Source organism: Dermacentor albipictus, chromosome 7 (genome assembly GCF_038994185.2).
Source record: "Dermacentor albipictus isolate Rhodes 1998 colony chromosome 7, USDA_Dalb.pri_finalv2, whole genome shotgun sequence".
In the NCBI taxonomy this organism is placed as follows: domain Eukaryota; kingdom Metazoa; phylum Arthropoda; class Arachnida; order Ixodida; family Ixodidae; genus Dermacentor; species Dermacentor albipictus.
In genome coordinates, this window is record NC_091827.1 from 115,078,027 (window position 1) to 115,094,818 (window position 16,792).

Below are 16,792 nucleotides of genomic sequence, written 5' to 3' on the forward strand. Positions count from 1 at the left end.
CAACCAGCTTCCAGAAGGTGTGTGCTGCAATGAACGCCTTTACTACATGCGTGCGCAGTGTTCGCAGTTGTAATTCGGTAACACTTCCCAGCCATCAAGCCTCTCTCTTGTAGGCAAAATGTCCCATATTCTCAATGAAAGTCCTTCCCTTGAGATGGCAAATCAAGTGAAAGCATGGCTGTGCATGCTTGCATGTTTGCAGAACATTTCACTAAGCATCGAAACTAGTGTCGCACGTCACTTCACTTGTTAGTTGCAGAAGCTGGCGTTGTAAGCGCGCAGCCACCGCATACTGTGGTGCTGGCGTTACTGCCTACGCAAGCAAGTTGCTTGGGCTATGCGGCATAAACGTTCGATGGTAATGGCCCAGCCAATAAATGAGCAGCGGCCTACATGCGTACTCATCATCGTCAAGTAGGTCACAGGTACTCATATTCCACAGCATCCAGCAAAATGTAACGACGCACTGCAAGCTCCACCCTCCGTTGGCTTTCGGCAGACGCAAAAAATGCGGTACTACGTATTGCGAATTGTTTAGACAGAACCATGAGAATATAAGTGGGTTTACTACGTGTAATGTTAGTCGTGGCGGCGGAAGAGCTACCCTTCCAGCAAACCACCGTTCACTGCAGAATACGTTCCCAATGAAGCAAGCCGTTTCTGCTAGTGGTAGTGGGGAGGCAGTTACTGCTTCCGACTGTTTCGCAATAGATCTAACAATCTTTCTCTACCTACGAAGTGAAACACCATTTGCACAAAAAATTCATGCCTACTACTTGTATATGCTAGGTCTGTTTAATAGTGCTTAGTACTTTTATTGCAGTGCGCCCTGAATATGAGGCTTTGCATTTCCTCATATTCATTTTACCCCTCGACATCGGGGCTTGTTCATAATATATACGAGCTACCTATACAAGACTGTTCCCATAGCGAAAAGACAAAATAATGTCATCTGCATACGCTGATACCATCATGCATCCCGTTCCTAGCATTGAAAGTCCTCTTACGAGTGGGCTCTCAGTAAAATGCTTTAAGAACAACTCAATCGGAAGCACAAGCAATACAGGTCTGCCGCATTCAAGCAATACAGGTTTGCCGCAATACAGCTCTACCGCATTCTCTTGTCTCATCAAAGCAAGGTGTCAAAGGGCTGTTGAGTAGTAGCTCAGCTGTTGTTCCCGAGCAGAAGATAGACAGGATGTTCACATATTTTTCGAGAAAGTTATAGGATCGTAGCATCTCAAATAAGCTGTGGTGTTCTAAGCGGCTGAACGCTCTGGCATAGTCCAAGCCTACCAATACTCCTTAAGCATCAAGTGCTCTTGTGTATTGTCTGATATCACGTACTAGGTTGAGAGATTAAAACATACTCCGATCAGGCACGGAACATGTTTGGTGTACACCGACTATTTACGGCTGTGATACCTTCATGAAATACACGAGGAGTGTTGTCAATATCTCATAGTCCGCGTTGAGCAGCATTATTGGCCTCCAGGTTGAAGGTTCTCCAAGAATGGAGTTTGGCTTTGGCAAATGCATCATGCGGCCCCGAACAAATGATTAAGAATACCTCCACATGCGAGTATTTCTTTAGGAACAGATACCAAGCTTGTGCTTATTGCGACCGGCAGGACCAGTAAAATTCAACTGGTAAGCTATATGTACCGGATTTCGACCCGCAGTTCACAAATTTGAAAAAAAAAGTGAAGAACTTCTTGAAGGTTTGTTCGACACAAACTCTTGCCTTTTGTGTGCTCCACTCCGGGTAGGTTATCACAAAAGCCTAATATTTCTTCGCACAAGACGTGTATTGTAAATAAATTTCGATTAAAATGTGTCTCATAACCAGTTTAACATGTTCTTTCAATATACCGCCTCGCATCGCTGTCTGTGTCATATTCTATTGTAGTGTTTTCAATAAAAGAGCTGCCATATTGCCTTCTGCTGAACGTGCGAGCCAGGGAAATGCAGACAGGAAGAAGACGTCTTTGTTCTGGTCGTTTTGCAACAGGCTGTTCCACCGTCTTGCTCAACGTATTGTGGTCACTTATGCGCATTGACCCGCGACACTAGTGGAGGTGCGAGGTACACAACCCTGCCTGATGCTCCGGACTCCTCTTGGGAGCCGTTCATTTAGCCCGGCTCCAATTACAACTCCTGGGCATCGTTTCAGCGGTACGGTTGGTAGGCCTTGCTCCCGAGCTCCCCGCCTACATGAACGTTCGTCCGCGCGCCATCTGGCTCTGCCAGTGGCGCCCGCCAGCCCGGTACAGGTTCCACGAGTTCCACAAGACAGCTCTACTCAGAGCCCGTCCCAGTTAACTCTCCTGCAACCACTGGTTCCCGATCGCGTTCACGGTGGTGCACATGAAGATGTCGAAGACTGGCTTGACCAGTAGGAACGTGTTGCAAACGTCAATGGGTGAACTGCTTAACAGAAGCTCTGCCACGTGTATTTCGCCCCTGACGGTAGTGCTCGCACGTGGCTTGAAAACCGTGAGACCAACATCATTAAATGAAACGATTTTCAGCATCAGCTTATTCACACATTTGCGAGTGTCGATCGACGGGAACGTGCCCAGCAATAACTTGAGTTGCGCATCCAGACACCGAAAGAAACCGTAGCAATGTTGGTCGAGGACATGAGCCACCTGTGTTGTAGAGCTGACCCTCCCATGCCCGAGGAAAAGAAGTTGCGATACCTTATGCGTGGCGTCAACGAATAAATATTCGCCTGATTTGCGCGCTACCAACCGTGTACCCTGGCTTATCTTATGAAGGCTGCCACTAGTATTCAACGCGCATTCCATCTAATTTGAAGGCAGTACGATCGCTTGCCCGCTAGCGCTGCAATTAACGCCGCCGCAGCGACCATTACCAATTACAACTCCCTCCGTGACATGATTCGGGAGATTATTCGCTAAGAGGCTCCGATGTTCTGGATGAAGGCAGTGAGCACACCCATGGCGTCAGTCGCTGAAGTCGTCCGTAATGAAATTAGGCAAGCGTTCTCGGCAGGCGATTGCAGTCACTAGCAGCGTCCCGTAAATTGCGCTGACGCTTTCCGACATCAACCCTCTGTTACGCCCATACGGTCACACCATCAGCCACCGAGAGACTTACTTTGGTCATCACCACCAGAGGAAATCTTGAGGCGTCCGCTTGTCGTTCCGATTCCGTCCTACCGCTAGTTGCGGTCAGCTGCATTCTGGTCGCTGCCACAAGACAAGGCTTACTCGCCTCTGCAAATTCGAAAAACAGACGACTGCAGCGTGTTCAATGGGGCCTGTTGGTTCATCTTTGAATAAAAACAGGAACAGTGCAATACAGGACGAGTGAGTAAAGAGCACAGGACTCGCTCGTCCTGTGTTGCGCTGTTCGTGCTTTTATTTAAATGGACGTATGGCTCGCTGTCAATAGGCACCTCCTGTGTTGTAACTGCGGAGGCATCGGCCATATTTCAAGCTTTTGCTGGTACCGCGAGACTGCTTTCCGATCCCGTCTATTGTGGTCTGATGGTCAACGCACCTGTAATTACTAGGTGCTACGACACGACGATGCTGCTTTTCAAGGTCCTGCGGTAACGTGTACTCTGAACAAGGACTCTCTGCCTAATCACCAGACCAATTTCAGCCGACGTTCATGTTCTTCGTCCTCTGCTCATTCATCTACTCCGAATGGACGTCCTTTTTCTGACCTTCACGGAAGAAGGTCGCGAAGCCCACGCCGGGGAAACTAATGGCGGTGACCTCTGGGGTAAGGTTACGGACAAAAACAAGTCGATGAAGAACCCCCTGTAACCCCGCTGCAGAACGCCGTGAAACCTACAAACTCTGATACTGATGAAATTGTGAATACCGATGAAATACTGAGCGCAAATCTCATTGTTTCCGTTGATGGACAGCAAGTGACAGCACTAGTCTACAATGGTGCCGATTATTTCATGATGAGTCAAGGTCTAGCCGTTCGCCTTCAGAAAGTAAAAACGCACTGGACGGTACCCCATATAAGGACTGCGGGTGGCCAACTGCTAATGGCTGCTGGAAGCTGCACTGCGAGGATCATCATCGGAGATTCTGCTGTCGTGCCCACTCTTGTCGTTCTTCCCACATGTTCTAAAGATTTGATCATAGGCATGGATCTTCTAATGGAATGTGGTGCCATAATCAATATCCGCGGCAGCTCGGTTACGTTTTATAACAGTCCTGATTTGTTTCCCTGCTTATCGCCGCAACGCAACTCCTTTCGTGTCACCGAAAATGATGTGCTCTTCCAACCTCGGTCACGTATCCTTGTTTTGATGGCATGTTACGTGGCGTTTGATTGTGAAGGAGTTGCAGAGCAAGTAAACCCGTTGTTGCTTACTCACGGTATCTCCGTTGCACGAGGCATCGTAAATGCCACCAAATGGGCGCGCGGACCTATTGGTAAACAATTTTAGCGCAGAGTGACGGCACCTACCAAAGGGCACGGCCTTGGCCTATTTTAATGACGTCGCTGATGTTCGTGGCAACTTTTCACTACTTGAGGAAGCATTTGCACAAGACCTGGCACCTGTGTTTGACGTGAACACAACTTTACCGCAACATGAGACAGAACGGCTTCTTGCGCTCCTGGCCGAGTTCCACGACTGGTTTGCATCGACGTCAAGGGTCAGTCGGACACCCTTAACCAAGCACCGAATGATTACAGAGGACGCAACGAGGCTGACTCATATAAACCTTAATCGTCTTGCCCTATAAGAACGCGATGCGATACAAAAGCAGGTAAACCAAAAGCTTGAACACGATCTGATTCAGCCTTTCGAGAGCTTTTGGGAATCACCTGTAGTTTTCTTTAAGAAAATGGATGATGGTCTACGTTTCTATGTGGATTATCGAAAGCGAAATCAGGTGACAAAAAAATCAAGACGTGTATCCACTTCCCCGCATAGACGATTCACTTGATGGGCTTCAAAACACTCGGTATTTCTCTTCCATGGACTTAAACAGGGTGTATCGGCAAGTTTGGATGGACCCGAAAAACCGCGAGAAAACAGCTTTTGTCATGCCAGATGGTCTATACGAATTTAAGGTCTTACCTTTCGGCTTGTGCTCTGAACCTGCTACTTTCCAACGGCTTATGAATACCGTGGTTTCGGGGCTGAAGTGAAAAACCTGCTTAGTCTCGACGATATGAGACTGTTTTCCGAAACGCTTAAAGAGCACCTTGACCGTCTTAGTTCGGTTGTGCAGTCAGTACGGTCCGGCGGCATTACCCTAAAGCCAGAGAAATGTCATTTTGCTTTGAGACGGTAGAGTTTCTTGGCCATGTCGTCAGCCACGCGAGTGACACACCAGATCCTTAAAAAATTGTCGCTGTCGCACAGGTAGGTGTACCCTCTAATAACAAGGGTGTTCCGCGCTCTCTGGGCCTCTGAGCATACTATCGGTGCTGTATTGCGGACTTTGCTCGCATTGCGTGACCGTTAACTCGTCTCGCGAGGGATGACGTTGATTTTGTATGGGGCGACGAACAGCAAGCTGCATTTACCGATTTGCGGAGCTGTTTACAAACGCCCCCTGTGCTTGCCCACATTGATGAGGCAGCTCCTACAATGCTTCACACTTACACAGGCAATGTTGGTCTCGGAGCCATACTTGTGCAGCGCCAGGAGGACACAGGAAGAGGGATTTCTTATGTAAGCAGAACGCTCTCACGCACAAAAGCAAACTACTCTGCAAATGAGACGGAGTGCTTCGCCGTCGTATGGGTGGTTACAAAATTTCGCCTACATTTGTATGGTCGCCCCTTCAAAGTCATCAGCAACCTTCATTCGCTCCGCTGGCTCACTAGTGGGACTGGGGAAATGCAGAGACGAAGAAGACGTCTTTGTTCTTATCGTTTTGCAACGTTTATTGTCTCTTGTTCGCGTTGAACTGCAACAACATATTATATGAATATTGTTACTATTGATCCTAGCTACCAGTGCGGCAGTCATCACAAATCACTATTTGAAAGTCACGACCCCTTCGCCACTGAAAAAAAAAACCTGGATCCACGATAAGGGTCTTTTACCGAAAAAGGAGATATCCCTCTGCAGTGTGTCAACTGCCTCGAGCTCCTTAGCGGTAGATGTCTGCTAGTCTCACTGCCTTTGGAGTTCGCGTGCCTCAGGGGCACACTATATTCCCTTACTTTTATTGTTAATTTTCATGGTTCTAGTGCAGTTTTTCTTGGGAATTTGTGCCTGATATATATAGTTGTCTTTGCACCATCTTGCAGTTGTCCCACTGGTTTACGTGGCCGGAATACTCCAGCGCCCCGACTTCAAGTACGTTCTCATGCAGCAGTTGCGGATTTATATGGGCATTCATCAATGCAACTTGTTTTCTTCTCTCCTGCACGATATAAGGTCTTTGTGCCACTGAAGTAGTACACAGTGCCTTTAATGCAGTAGAATCTCGTTATGGAGGGAGGTGGGGCTGAATCCACATATAGTGAACAAAGAGTTATAATGAATTTAAACACTGACGCTGATTATTTCTCACGCACACGTTCATCAATGCATCACACCTAGTGCCAACACCTAAACATAAAAGTGACCCCAGAAAGATTTTCTCGCGTCATAAACCCAACATGTACACATTTCATATCCCTTGTTGACAGTACAGGAAATGTCCGCCCTTCTAACTCTTCACCGAAGTTCTCAATGAAGCCTTTATAACCAAGTTTATAGTTGCAGAAAATGAAACTGGCAAACTGCGTTTATAGGGTAGACGCTGACATAAAAAATTTCACATGGCCGAACGCTTCACTATAACGAGGTTCTTCCGTGCTTGATTTGGTCGCCACCTTTGCAATGACATGTGCGAAAGACGATACATTGATATAGTGAATTTGCGCTACTAGTAGAATTAGTGTGTCAGAAAGATAGATATTTTTTTGCGCAGAATGCTTGTTTAAGTTGTGCTTGCTGTGAGCCGGTTGCTTCCCCTCAACATCGTGGCCGATGTTCGCTGTGAGTGCTGCCATAAAGTTCTCTAGGGCCACAGGCAGACTAGAAATTACATGCCATTGTTCACAATGCAATGCTTTAGTGAAGTTCCTTTCTCCTTCTTCGTGAGTTATTTAAGGAAAAGTGACATGCTGTGAAACTTGAGAAAATTTTGCCCATTTCATATAGCTATTAAACTGAGACTTTTTTATTTTCAGAGAAACTTACATAATTATGTCTCTTGTGGATGCATTTAAAGCAATTTTTCGACATTTGTTCGAACAACGTGAGTATCCTGTCTGAAGATGCAAGATGGTAAGCGGCGAGGAATGCGATAAAAAGAAGGATCCTCATTATGTCGTACACATAAAGTTCTTACGCTACTAATATTCGTAATATCATTTACAAGCCAAACATAATCTTCAACAGAGGATTAGCTAAAGCGCCCGGCTGACGAAAAACAGCGCTCATGAAAAAAAGGAGTGAATTTGGCCGCAAAAGCAGAAGTATTAAAATGGACAGTATGCGATATCTGCAGGGAAATTGGTCACTGGCTAGATAAGAAACATTTTTGTTATGACTACAGCGTCTGTAAAGTTTGCTTTTATAAGACGATACGGACCATAGTCAAAGATGCTGGAGATATTATGCTTGACAAGCTTGTACACCTTTATACGCAATGCCTCACGACTTCAAGTGTACCGCAGAGCTGAAAGAATGCTAATATTGTACTAATTCATAAGAAGGCAGACTTAAAGAATTGAAGAGATATAGGCCCATTAGCTTGCTCTCAATATTGTGTAAAATGTCTAACAAGATAATTTCCAATAGAATCAGAGCAACACTTCAATGAATGAAAAGAACAGGCTGTCTTCAGGAAGGAATATTCTACAACGTACTACATCCATGTCATGAATCAGGCAATTGAGAAATCTGTGCAGTGCAATCAAGTTCTGTATATATGTGTCTTCCATAGATTATGAAGAGGCGTTTGATTCAATATGGATACCAGCAGTCTTGGAGACATTACATATGAAGCAGCACAGGACATTACGTATCGAGCAGTACAAGAGGTATACGTGAATATCGCTGGAAGTATCTACAAAGATTTTACAAAGTATCTACAAAGTCGCTCGAGATCCTGATCCCTCTCACCAATAAGACGACGTAGCCGAAATCGTAACAGACGTAAGGGCAGAAGTCCAAGCCGGAGTCATAGTGGAAGCGGGAACCGAAATGTCCCTCTGCCAGACGGCGTGCGGGCCACACATGGCGAGATACAGACAGGGCCGAGCAAGGTCTCCTGGTCCTACATAGTTGCGGGAGGAAATGGATGCTCTGTAGAGTGCACCCCCCTCTCTGGCAGCACGAGGGAAGCCACCGACTCCCTCTTGGAGGCGAGGATGGAGAAAATGGAGTGAGAGAATAAGGAACATCGAGAAGAGCTGGGCAGGGCCAATCAGCGGAACGAACAGTCCGCGAGGAAAATAGACGAGCTTCGGTAGACGCTGAACGAAATCTTGAAGAGCATGAGAGGATCCTGATTTGAGGATCTCCTTCTCCACTTCCCGCGAGGCCGCTGAGCGAGGCGATGCGAGCGCGACAGGAGGCGAAGTAGGGCAGACGGATATATGTTGCGACGAAGAAGACGCGCCGGTGATGGCAGGCTTGAAGCGCAAGGGCACGAGCAATGAGCTACGGAAGACGCTGTGGCCCACACAAAAACACCGAAGAGATCCAAGTCAGGATCCAGAAAGATAGACACGATCGAAAAGATGGTGAACAAACTGACGGACAAGACGGAGCGAATGTTTGACATACTCCTGACAAGGCTGAGCGAATCCGACGCGGGACGGAACGCGTAGTATGCAGCGGTTAACACAAACCTCGCGGCCATGAATAAGCGAATCGAAGATGTGGAACGTGGGACGATACAGCTGCAGCAACAGCAACATCACCAACACCTGCCCGGAAGGGCCGGGGTGCTGTCACCACAAGTGGTAAACGTACCGGCCATCCTCACCAGCGGCAACAACGCCAACACCACCCGCACCAGGGCAGGAGGGACGCACGGACAGTTGTGTCCCCCAACACCTCTGCATAATAATCACGGCTGTGTCCCGCAAGTCCGGCAACAGACGCATAGTCTGGCAGTGGAACTGCAGGGGCGTCAAAAACAAGAAAGCAACAACGGTGCAATAAATGAAAACGCTTTCGAATAACAAATTTCCTGTCGTGCTTGCCTTGCAAGAACCTTTCGACCGAGCCCAGCTCCCTCGTTATCGGACGTGCGGTCGGCCCTACGAATGCATGGAGAGGGACGTAAGGGTGTGCACCCTGGCTAAGCGCGGGACGGCCTTTGTCGAACACGAAATCGTGCTCCACAAAGAGTCGGACGTAGACCATGCCCTGATCAAAGTCCTGCCGAGTACTCGAAGAAGGAAGACAAACCTCTTCGCGATCAGTGTATATAGCTCCCCCTCACAAATAATACCGCACTCACACTTTCGATGCCCTCTTTCGCGAAGCGATGGTCAAGGCCGCCTCCAGTCCCTTGCTGATGTGTGGAGACTTCAACGTGCCGCACACGAAATGGGGATACGGAGCCGACTCGCCGAAAGGGTAGAGGCTAGCCGGACTGATAGACGACCTTGGCCTGATTGTACTCGACGAACTGGTGTCGCACACCAGGATCGGGCAGGGAGTGTGCCGCGACACATCGCCCAACCTCTTCGTTTGGTCGGGTGCGGGCGTAGTCACTTGCTGGAACTCCTTCGAGGACCTGGCGGGTGACCACAGGATCCTGTGCGTAACCGTGGGAGAGGATGAAAGCGAGGAGGATGTCTGCCGAAAGGCCAGAATAGTAGACTAGGACAGATTCCGGAAAAATAGAGAATGAGAAAAGAAGGAGGGCCCGATCGATGGCATCAGCCAATGTTGCAGAGAACTCCTCGCGGACGTACAGAAAGCCCCCTATGAGATCGAATGGACGGACTGGTGACAAGAACCCCCCAGAGAAGGAGGAGACAGATACCGTGGAGCCGGGGATGATGGCGCTCCCCAACCGTCCAGAGTGGACAGCCGGCTGGCACATCTCGTTGCGGCCAAGAAATCCATGCAACGGAGAGCGAGTAAGCAAAAACTCGACAGGACGATACCCAAGAAGATCGCCGAAATCAACCGGAAGATCGAGACGCATGGCGCCCGCCTGTGCGAGCAAGAATGGCAGGAGGTGTGCGACATGATGAACGGGAACATGAGCGTAGGATGCACCTGGAAGATTCTCAGGCACCTGCTCGACGCGGAAGGCACCAGAACGGTGACCCGTGCAGATATGACCAAGCTGCGACACAAGTACAAAAACGACTCGGAGGCCTTCGCGGAAGAGACGGTGCAGACGCACCTCGCTCGACCAGAAGGGCAGAGTCACCCAGAGTACCGCGGAGTTCCCAACGAGGAGCTGGACGCGGACTTTTCCGTGCAGGAAATCAGTGCAGGAAATTAGAACGGCCCTCCCGCTATTGAAGTCCAAATCGGCGCCCGGTCTGGACAGGATCACCAACAAAATCCTGAGGAGCCTGAATGACGATACCATCGAGAAGCTCTGCGAGTACATCAATGCATGCTGGAAGGAAAGAAGGGCCAAATTCCACAAGAGTGGAAGACCGCGGACGTTATACTTATACCAAAGCGCGCAAACCGCTAGAGATCTGAAACATGAGGCCGATCTCCCTCACGTCTTGCGTCGGGAAAGTGATGGAGCACGCCTGCCTTAACAGGGTGACGACGCTCCTCGAGAATCAGGACGCCTTCGGCACCCACATCACCGGTTTCCGGAAGGGACTTTCCACGTAGGATGCCATGCTTCAGATCACGGAAAAGGTCGTGAACGCTCCAAGCACGCATGTGCGTGCCCTGCTCGGGCTAGACCTCTAGAGCGCCTTCGACACTGTGAAGCACACGGCCATACTGGGCAAGATCAGCCGAATCGGGGTGAGGTTCTACCGATGTATCAGCAGCTTCCTGAATGGACGTGAGGCGACGTTCAAGATCGACGGAGCCCCGCCTGAATGGTCTGAATAGGTGGAGCGGAAGGCCGCAGGGCTCCGTACTCTCGCCCATGCTTTTGAACCTCCTCATGATCGGCCTGCCGGGGCGTCTCGATGCGATACAGGGCATGAATCACATGATATACGCAGATGACGTGACAGTGTGCACCACGGAGAACATGAGCGTCGGCGAAATGCAAGACTGGTCGCTACCGGCCGTCCAAGAGGTGGTGCGGCACCTCGATGACATGGGACTCGTCTGCTCACCCGACAAGTCGGAGACCCTGCTCCACAGACCACGTAAGAAAGCACGCCAACCGCAGGGCGTGCTGGACGGCCATCATTTGGGCGTCCGCGTCACGACGAGGGAGGGGACCCGATACCGACGGTGTCCAAGTTGCGAGTGCTCATCCTGTGGCTGGAAGAGAATGGTGCCAACCGCGAGCTCGTTTTCCGACTGCAGAAGAAAGTGCCTGCCACCACACACCTTGTGTGGCGGCTCGTGAATGAGAAGAAAGGAATGAAGGAAGACAACGTTACGAGGCTGATACAGGCGTACACGCTGAGCCACTTTGCGTACGTCACCGCGTACGCCAACTGTAACAGGAGCGAAACCGACAAGCTGAACGTGGCGATCCGCAGGATGTTGAAGACCGCCCTGGGAGTACCCCAGTACACGCCAACCCACGGGCTGCTCGAGGTGGGCGTACACAACAGCTCGAGGAGATCGCCGAGGCGCAGAGAATCATGCAGCTGGAGAGGCTGTCGAGCACCAGAACGGGAAGACGAATCCTAGACCTGCTCGGTTTTGGATATTCTAAGGCGCGGGGCTGCAGGAAACACTGCTACCGGAAGTCAGGGACGCCATACAGACGGAAAACTCGGAGAAGAACGTGCACCCGGTGCATGACGTGCACAGACGTAAACGCAGGGCGGTCGCAATCGTCGAGCAGCACGGAAGACGAGAAGGCGCCTTCTTCGTCGATGCAGCCAGGTACCCGCGGCCAGCCGGTGAACGTGATGGCGACGAAGGACGACGACCATCGCCACAGCTGCAACAAAATGTGCGAGATGAACCAGAGTTAGCAACACCACCATCACTACGACTACTACTACGACAAAAACGGCAGCAGCAGCAGCGGCAAGATCGACACGGCCGGCCGACGGCGGCGGCACCCGCCTTCTCCATGGCAGTCGTAGATACGAAGGGAAGGATCCGAGTCACGGCATCAGCGAGGCTGCCGTCTGCCGAAGCAGCGGAAAAGGTGGCCATAGCCCTCGCGGTACTTCACGGAGGTGCGGAGGATAGCCTGATCATTAGCGACTCCAAATCAGCGATTCGGAACTACACCAGAAGTTGGGTATCCGCGGATGTGGTACGCATGCTCAATGCCAGGACCGGGGACTTCGGGTCCGGCACGATTACAAACAGGTCCCTCAAATGGTTCTCCGCTCACGTCGAGAAACTCGGCACTAACAACAAAACAGCTGCGACAAAAATGACAACAACAATGCTAACGGCCGAAGACGCACCGACACCCCGCCCAACCACAATGAGCGCGCTCAGCTCGTCTCGAGGCAGCGAGGCGGCCACGGGGTTACCAACACAACCAAAATCGCGGCGGACGGAGCTGGGATCCACGTGGACGCCGACCGCGATGTCGAGGAGTTTGCGGCCACGTACCGAGAAGTGCTTGGTCACTACAGCAACAGACAGACAGACAAAGAACTTTAATTACAAGGTCCTGAGAAGCTCTGCCCTAGGGCAGAGCTGTTGGCCGATCCCACGTGAGGACTGGTTGGCTGAGCCTAACCGCCACATCGTGGGCTCTCTGGACAGCCCAAGTTTGACGCAAAAGTTCTGAGCTCTGGATGGCAGAGCTCCATTGTTCTTCCTTGATGGGATTGGGTCCCAGTAACGAGGGACATCGCCAGGGCATGTGTGCGAGATTGCTAACAGCCCCACCGTCGCGGCAAGTAGAGCTAAAGGCCTCTGGAGTGATCGTATGGAAAAGGGCCAGCTTTGGATAGCACTTAGTCTGAAGCATGCGTAATGTGGATGCCAGAGGTCTAGCCAGTTTGATCTGAGGGTGAGGATGAGTTCTCCTACCTAGGTGATATTGCGCAGTGATTTCGCTGAAAGTAGTAGTACGAACAGCAATTACCGTCGGAGAAATAAAGTTTATTCCTATCTTATCCTGCCCTAGGATAGCTTGTAGATTTGGTACGGCCATAAAGGCAATAAAGAAGACAACAAAAACAACTAAAAAACAATGTACAACCAGCTGTAGACGAGCAGAATGGTGGTATTCGTTAGAATAAAAACAAGAACAGTGCAACACAGGACGACTGACTAAAAAGCACAGGAGAGAGCACTGTGTCCTGTGTGTTCCATTGCTTGCGTAAAGAGTGCGAAGAGGATTAGTGAGTTTTAGAGGTGAAACTTGTGTCCCGTGTCCTGAACGCTCTTGGTGCGTCATTGTTCGACGGCTACGAAAGACATTTAGACACGGCTTGTGAGTCCTGGCTGCAGACGCCTTTTGGACCATTGTTGAAAGGTCGTCAAGACTGAGTTGCTTCATACTTTTCCTAACATGGAGCACACCTTGCGAGTCACCCGGAATACGTTACGGGAACTTTAGCTGCAGGCAACATTGTTCTCTATTGCGACTGCTATGAAAATAGATGAAGAGTGTAGACTTCTCTAACAAAGGCCTTAGAGCCTTGCCCGTCAATGAGGTGCAGTAAATATAAGTTTTCATTGATTGAGGCTGATTTCTGTAGTCTCGTTACCTACATGAGAACTGCATCTTGCATGAGCACGGGCAACATTTAATTACTTCAAATGTTTAACGTGGTAAGATGATTGAAACAGCCAAACCAAGAGCAGACACTGACATGTGCAGCTGTGTTTGTAGCTCATAGCTTCTTGCATTTTTCTGCAGGTGCAAATGACACGGCAAGAATTCGTCGTGGAGTGCCGATTATCAGCTACATAAGGCAGAATGCTACAGCTATTGAAGATGAACTACGCAACTCCTTGAATGTGACCGATCCGAAAGTGACCAAGGTATAGAAGAGTTTAAGGGGGTTGAAGTTTCACCTCGAAGCAAGTTCTTGTGCACGCGTCTACAGGACGCAGCAGGAAAGGAATGCATGAATATGCGAAAAGGTTCTAAATAGAAAGAATCTATCTATCCGTAGTTGACCCCGGCCCTCAGTGCCCAGCAGCTGCGGAGCAACTGACCGCGGTGGTGGTCAGACCTGTGACGCAGCAGAGGGTGCTAAGAATCTCTGGGTCCGGACATGCCGCCATTAGAATCAGAACCTGGCAGCGTTTATGCTAGAACGTTATCCAATGAGACGAGTCTAGCAGTGCTACTGGAGGAGTTAGCCGGCAGTAAATGGAATATAATAGGGCCCAGTGAGGTTAGGAGGACAAAAGGAGCATATACAGTGCTGAAAAGCGGGCACGTCCTGTGCTCCCGGAGCTTAACGTGAACTAGGAATCGCATTCCTGATTAATAAGGATATAGCTGTTAACATACAGGAATTATGCAGCAATAACGAGAGGGTAGCAGGTCTTGCCATGAAACTTAATAAAAGGTACAAATTGAAGGTCGTGCAGGCCTACGCCCCTACATACACTCATGACGACCAGGAAGTCGAAAGCTTCTATAAAGGCGTGGAATCGGCGATGGGTAAAGTCACAAGAAAATACACTATACTGACGGGCGACTTCAATGCCAGGGTAGGCAAGAAACAGGCTGGATACAGTAGTGGCATTTGGCATAGGTTCTAGGAATAGCAGGGGAATTAGTAGAGTTTGCAGATAGGAATAATATGCGGATAATGAATACCTTCTCCGACAAGAGGGATAGCCGAAAATGAACGTGGAGGAGCCCTAATGGCGAGACTAGAAATGAAATAGACTTTATACTCTGTGCTAACCTTGGCATCATACAAGATGTGGACGTGCTCAGCAAGGTGCGATACTGTGACCATACGGTGATGAGAACTCGAATTAGCCGAAACTTGAGGGAGCGGAAGAAACTGGTACATAAGAAGTCAATCAAAGAGTTAGCGGTTAGAGGTAATATAGAGAAATTCCGGATCAAGCTACAGAAGAGATATTCGGCTTTAACTCAGGTAGAGGGCCTTAGTATTGAAGCAATGAACGACAATCTTATGGGCATCGGCATAAGTCGGTGGTAACTTCGCTAAACAGGATACCAGTAAGCTATCGCAGGAGACGAAAGATCTGAATAAGAAGAGCCTATATATGACAGCCTATAACCCTACAGCTAGAATAGAACTGGCAGAATTTTCCATGTTAATCAACAAGCGTAAGACAGCTGACATAAGGAAGTATAACAGGGATAGGATTAAACATGCTCTCAGGAACGGAGGTAGACTAAAAGCAGTGAAGAAGAAACTAGGTATAGGCAAGAATCATATGTATGCGTTAAGTGACAATGCCGGCAATATTGCTACGGGGTAGTATTCCCAATGACAAAGAGCCGCGCAGGAAGAAGACGAAGAGGACGATTGGAAGCTAGCGCGGGCTGTTGCCTCTTTGTCAACTGCGGCGTATTGCCTTGTAAATATACTTGTAAATAGCTTTACGTCGGTGTGTTCCTACGTAACATATTTGGTGGAGGTGGACGTTCCCTGTACCTCGTCACGGAGCTTCGCAGTGGACGGTACGTCGAGCCTACCTTCATGGCTCCCGGCGACGCCAACCCGACTCCACCGGCTCCGACACCTGCTGCCCCTTCGACGACCTACATCACCCTCTCCGCTCCCCGTGATCCTGGCGTATTCTCGGCAGAAGATGGGGAAGACGTCGAGGACTGGATCAGCCTTTACGAACACGTCAGCCGCAATAACCGGTGGGACCCAACTATCATGCTCGCCAACGTCGTCTTTTACCTCGGCGGCACACCTCGAGTTTGGTATCGGACGCACGAAGATGAGCTGACCAGTTGGGATTCGCTTAAGCAAAAGCTTCGAGACTTGTTCGGCAACCCCTACGGTCACCAACTTGCCGCGCAGAAGTCGCTTTCCGGTCGTGTGCAGACGTCAACGGAGCCCTACGTCACGTACATTCAGGACGTCTTGGCTCTATGCCGCAAAGTTGACGCACACATGACTGAGTCCGACAAGGTCTCCCACATTCTCAAAGGCATTGCCGATGACGCCTTCCACTTGCTCGTATTTAACAACGTCGCGACGGTGGATGCAGTTATAAAAGAGTGCCGCCGCCTGGAATTCGCTAAAAGCCGACGTATCGACCAACAGTTTGCCCGTCTGCCCAACACCCCAGCGACATCTTCCTGTGCCGACGCTCCTCGTCCCAACAACACTGGCGATGTTACCAGGATTGTCCGGCGTGAGATCGAGGCCGCCTATCCGGCTGCGTTCGACTCCAGCCCCTCCAATGCACCCGCAGTCACTGTTTCCCTGATCCAGGCAGTTGTCCGCCAGGAGTTCGCCAACATGGGTATTCACACCATCTGCTCGGCCCATCGCCCTGATCCCCACCCGGCATCTTCGATTCCACCCCGTCCCGCTCCTTCTTACCCACCACGTTTCCGCAACCCCTCTGAATGGCGCACTGCAGACGACAAGCCAATTTGTTTTCACTGCCATCGAATTGGGCACATTTCTCGGCACTGCCGCAGTCGCTGGAGTTCCCTGAACCAGTCTACATATACTGCCCACTCTCGTCCCCCAGGTGGCCTTTCTCGTCCCTCTGCTGCCCGCT

At 50.0% G+C, this 16,792-nt stretch overlaps 1 protein-coding gene across 9 annotated transcripts in view; it reads left to right on the plus strand.

The window, feature by feature from the left end:
- LOC135918500 (uncharacterized) overlaps positions 1-16,792 on the plus strand; it is a 349,800-nt gene that overhangs the window by 294,921 nt on the left and 38,087 nt on the right. For all 9 annotated transcript variants that reach the window (XM_065452107.1, XM_065452109.1, XM_065452112.1 and 6 more), the window contains 3 exons: positions 6,265-6,313; positions 7,195-7,262; positions 13,971-14,095. In XM_065452107.1, the coding sequence (XP_065308179.1) occupies positions 6,265-6,313; positions 7,195-7,262; positions 13,971-14,095 (242 nt within the window). The remainder of the gene's footprint in view (positions 1-6,264; positions 6,314-7,194; positions 7,263-13,970; positions 14,096-16,792) is intronic.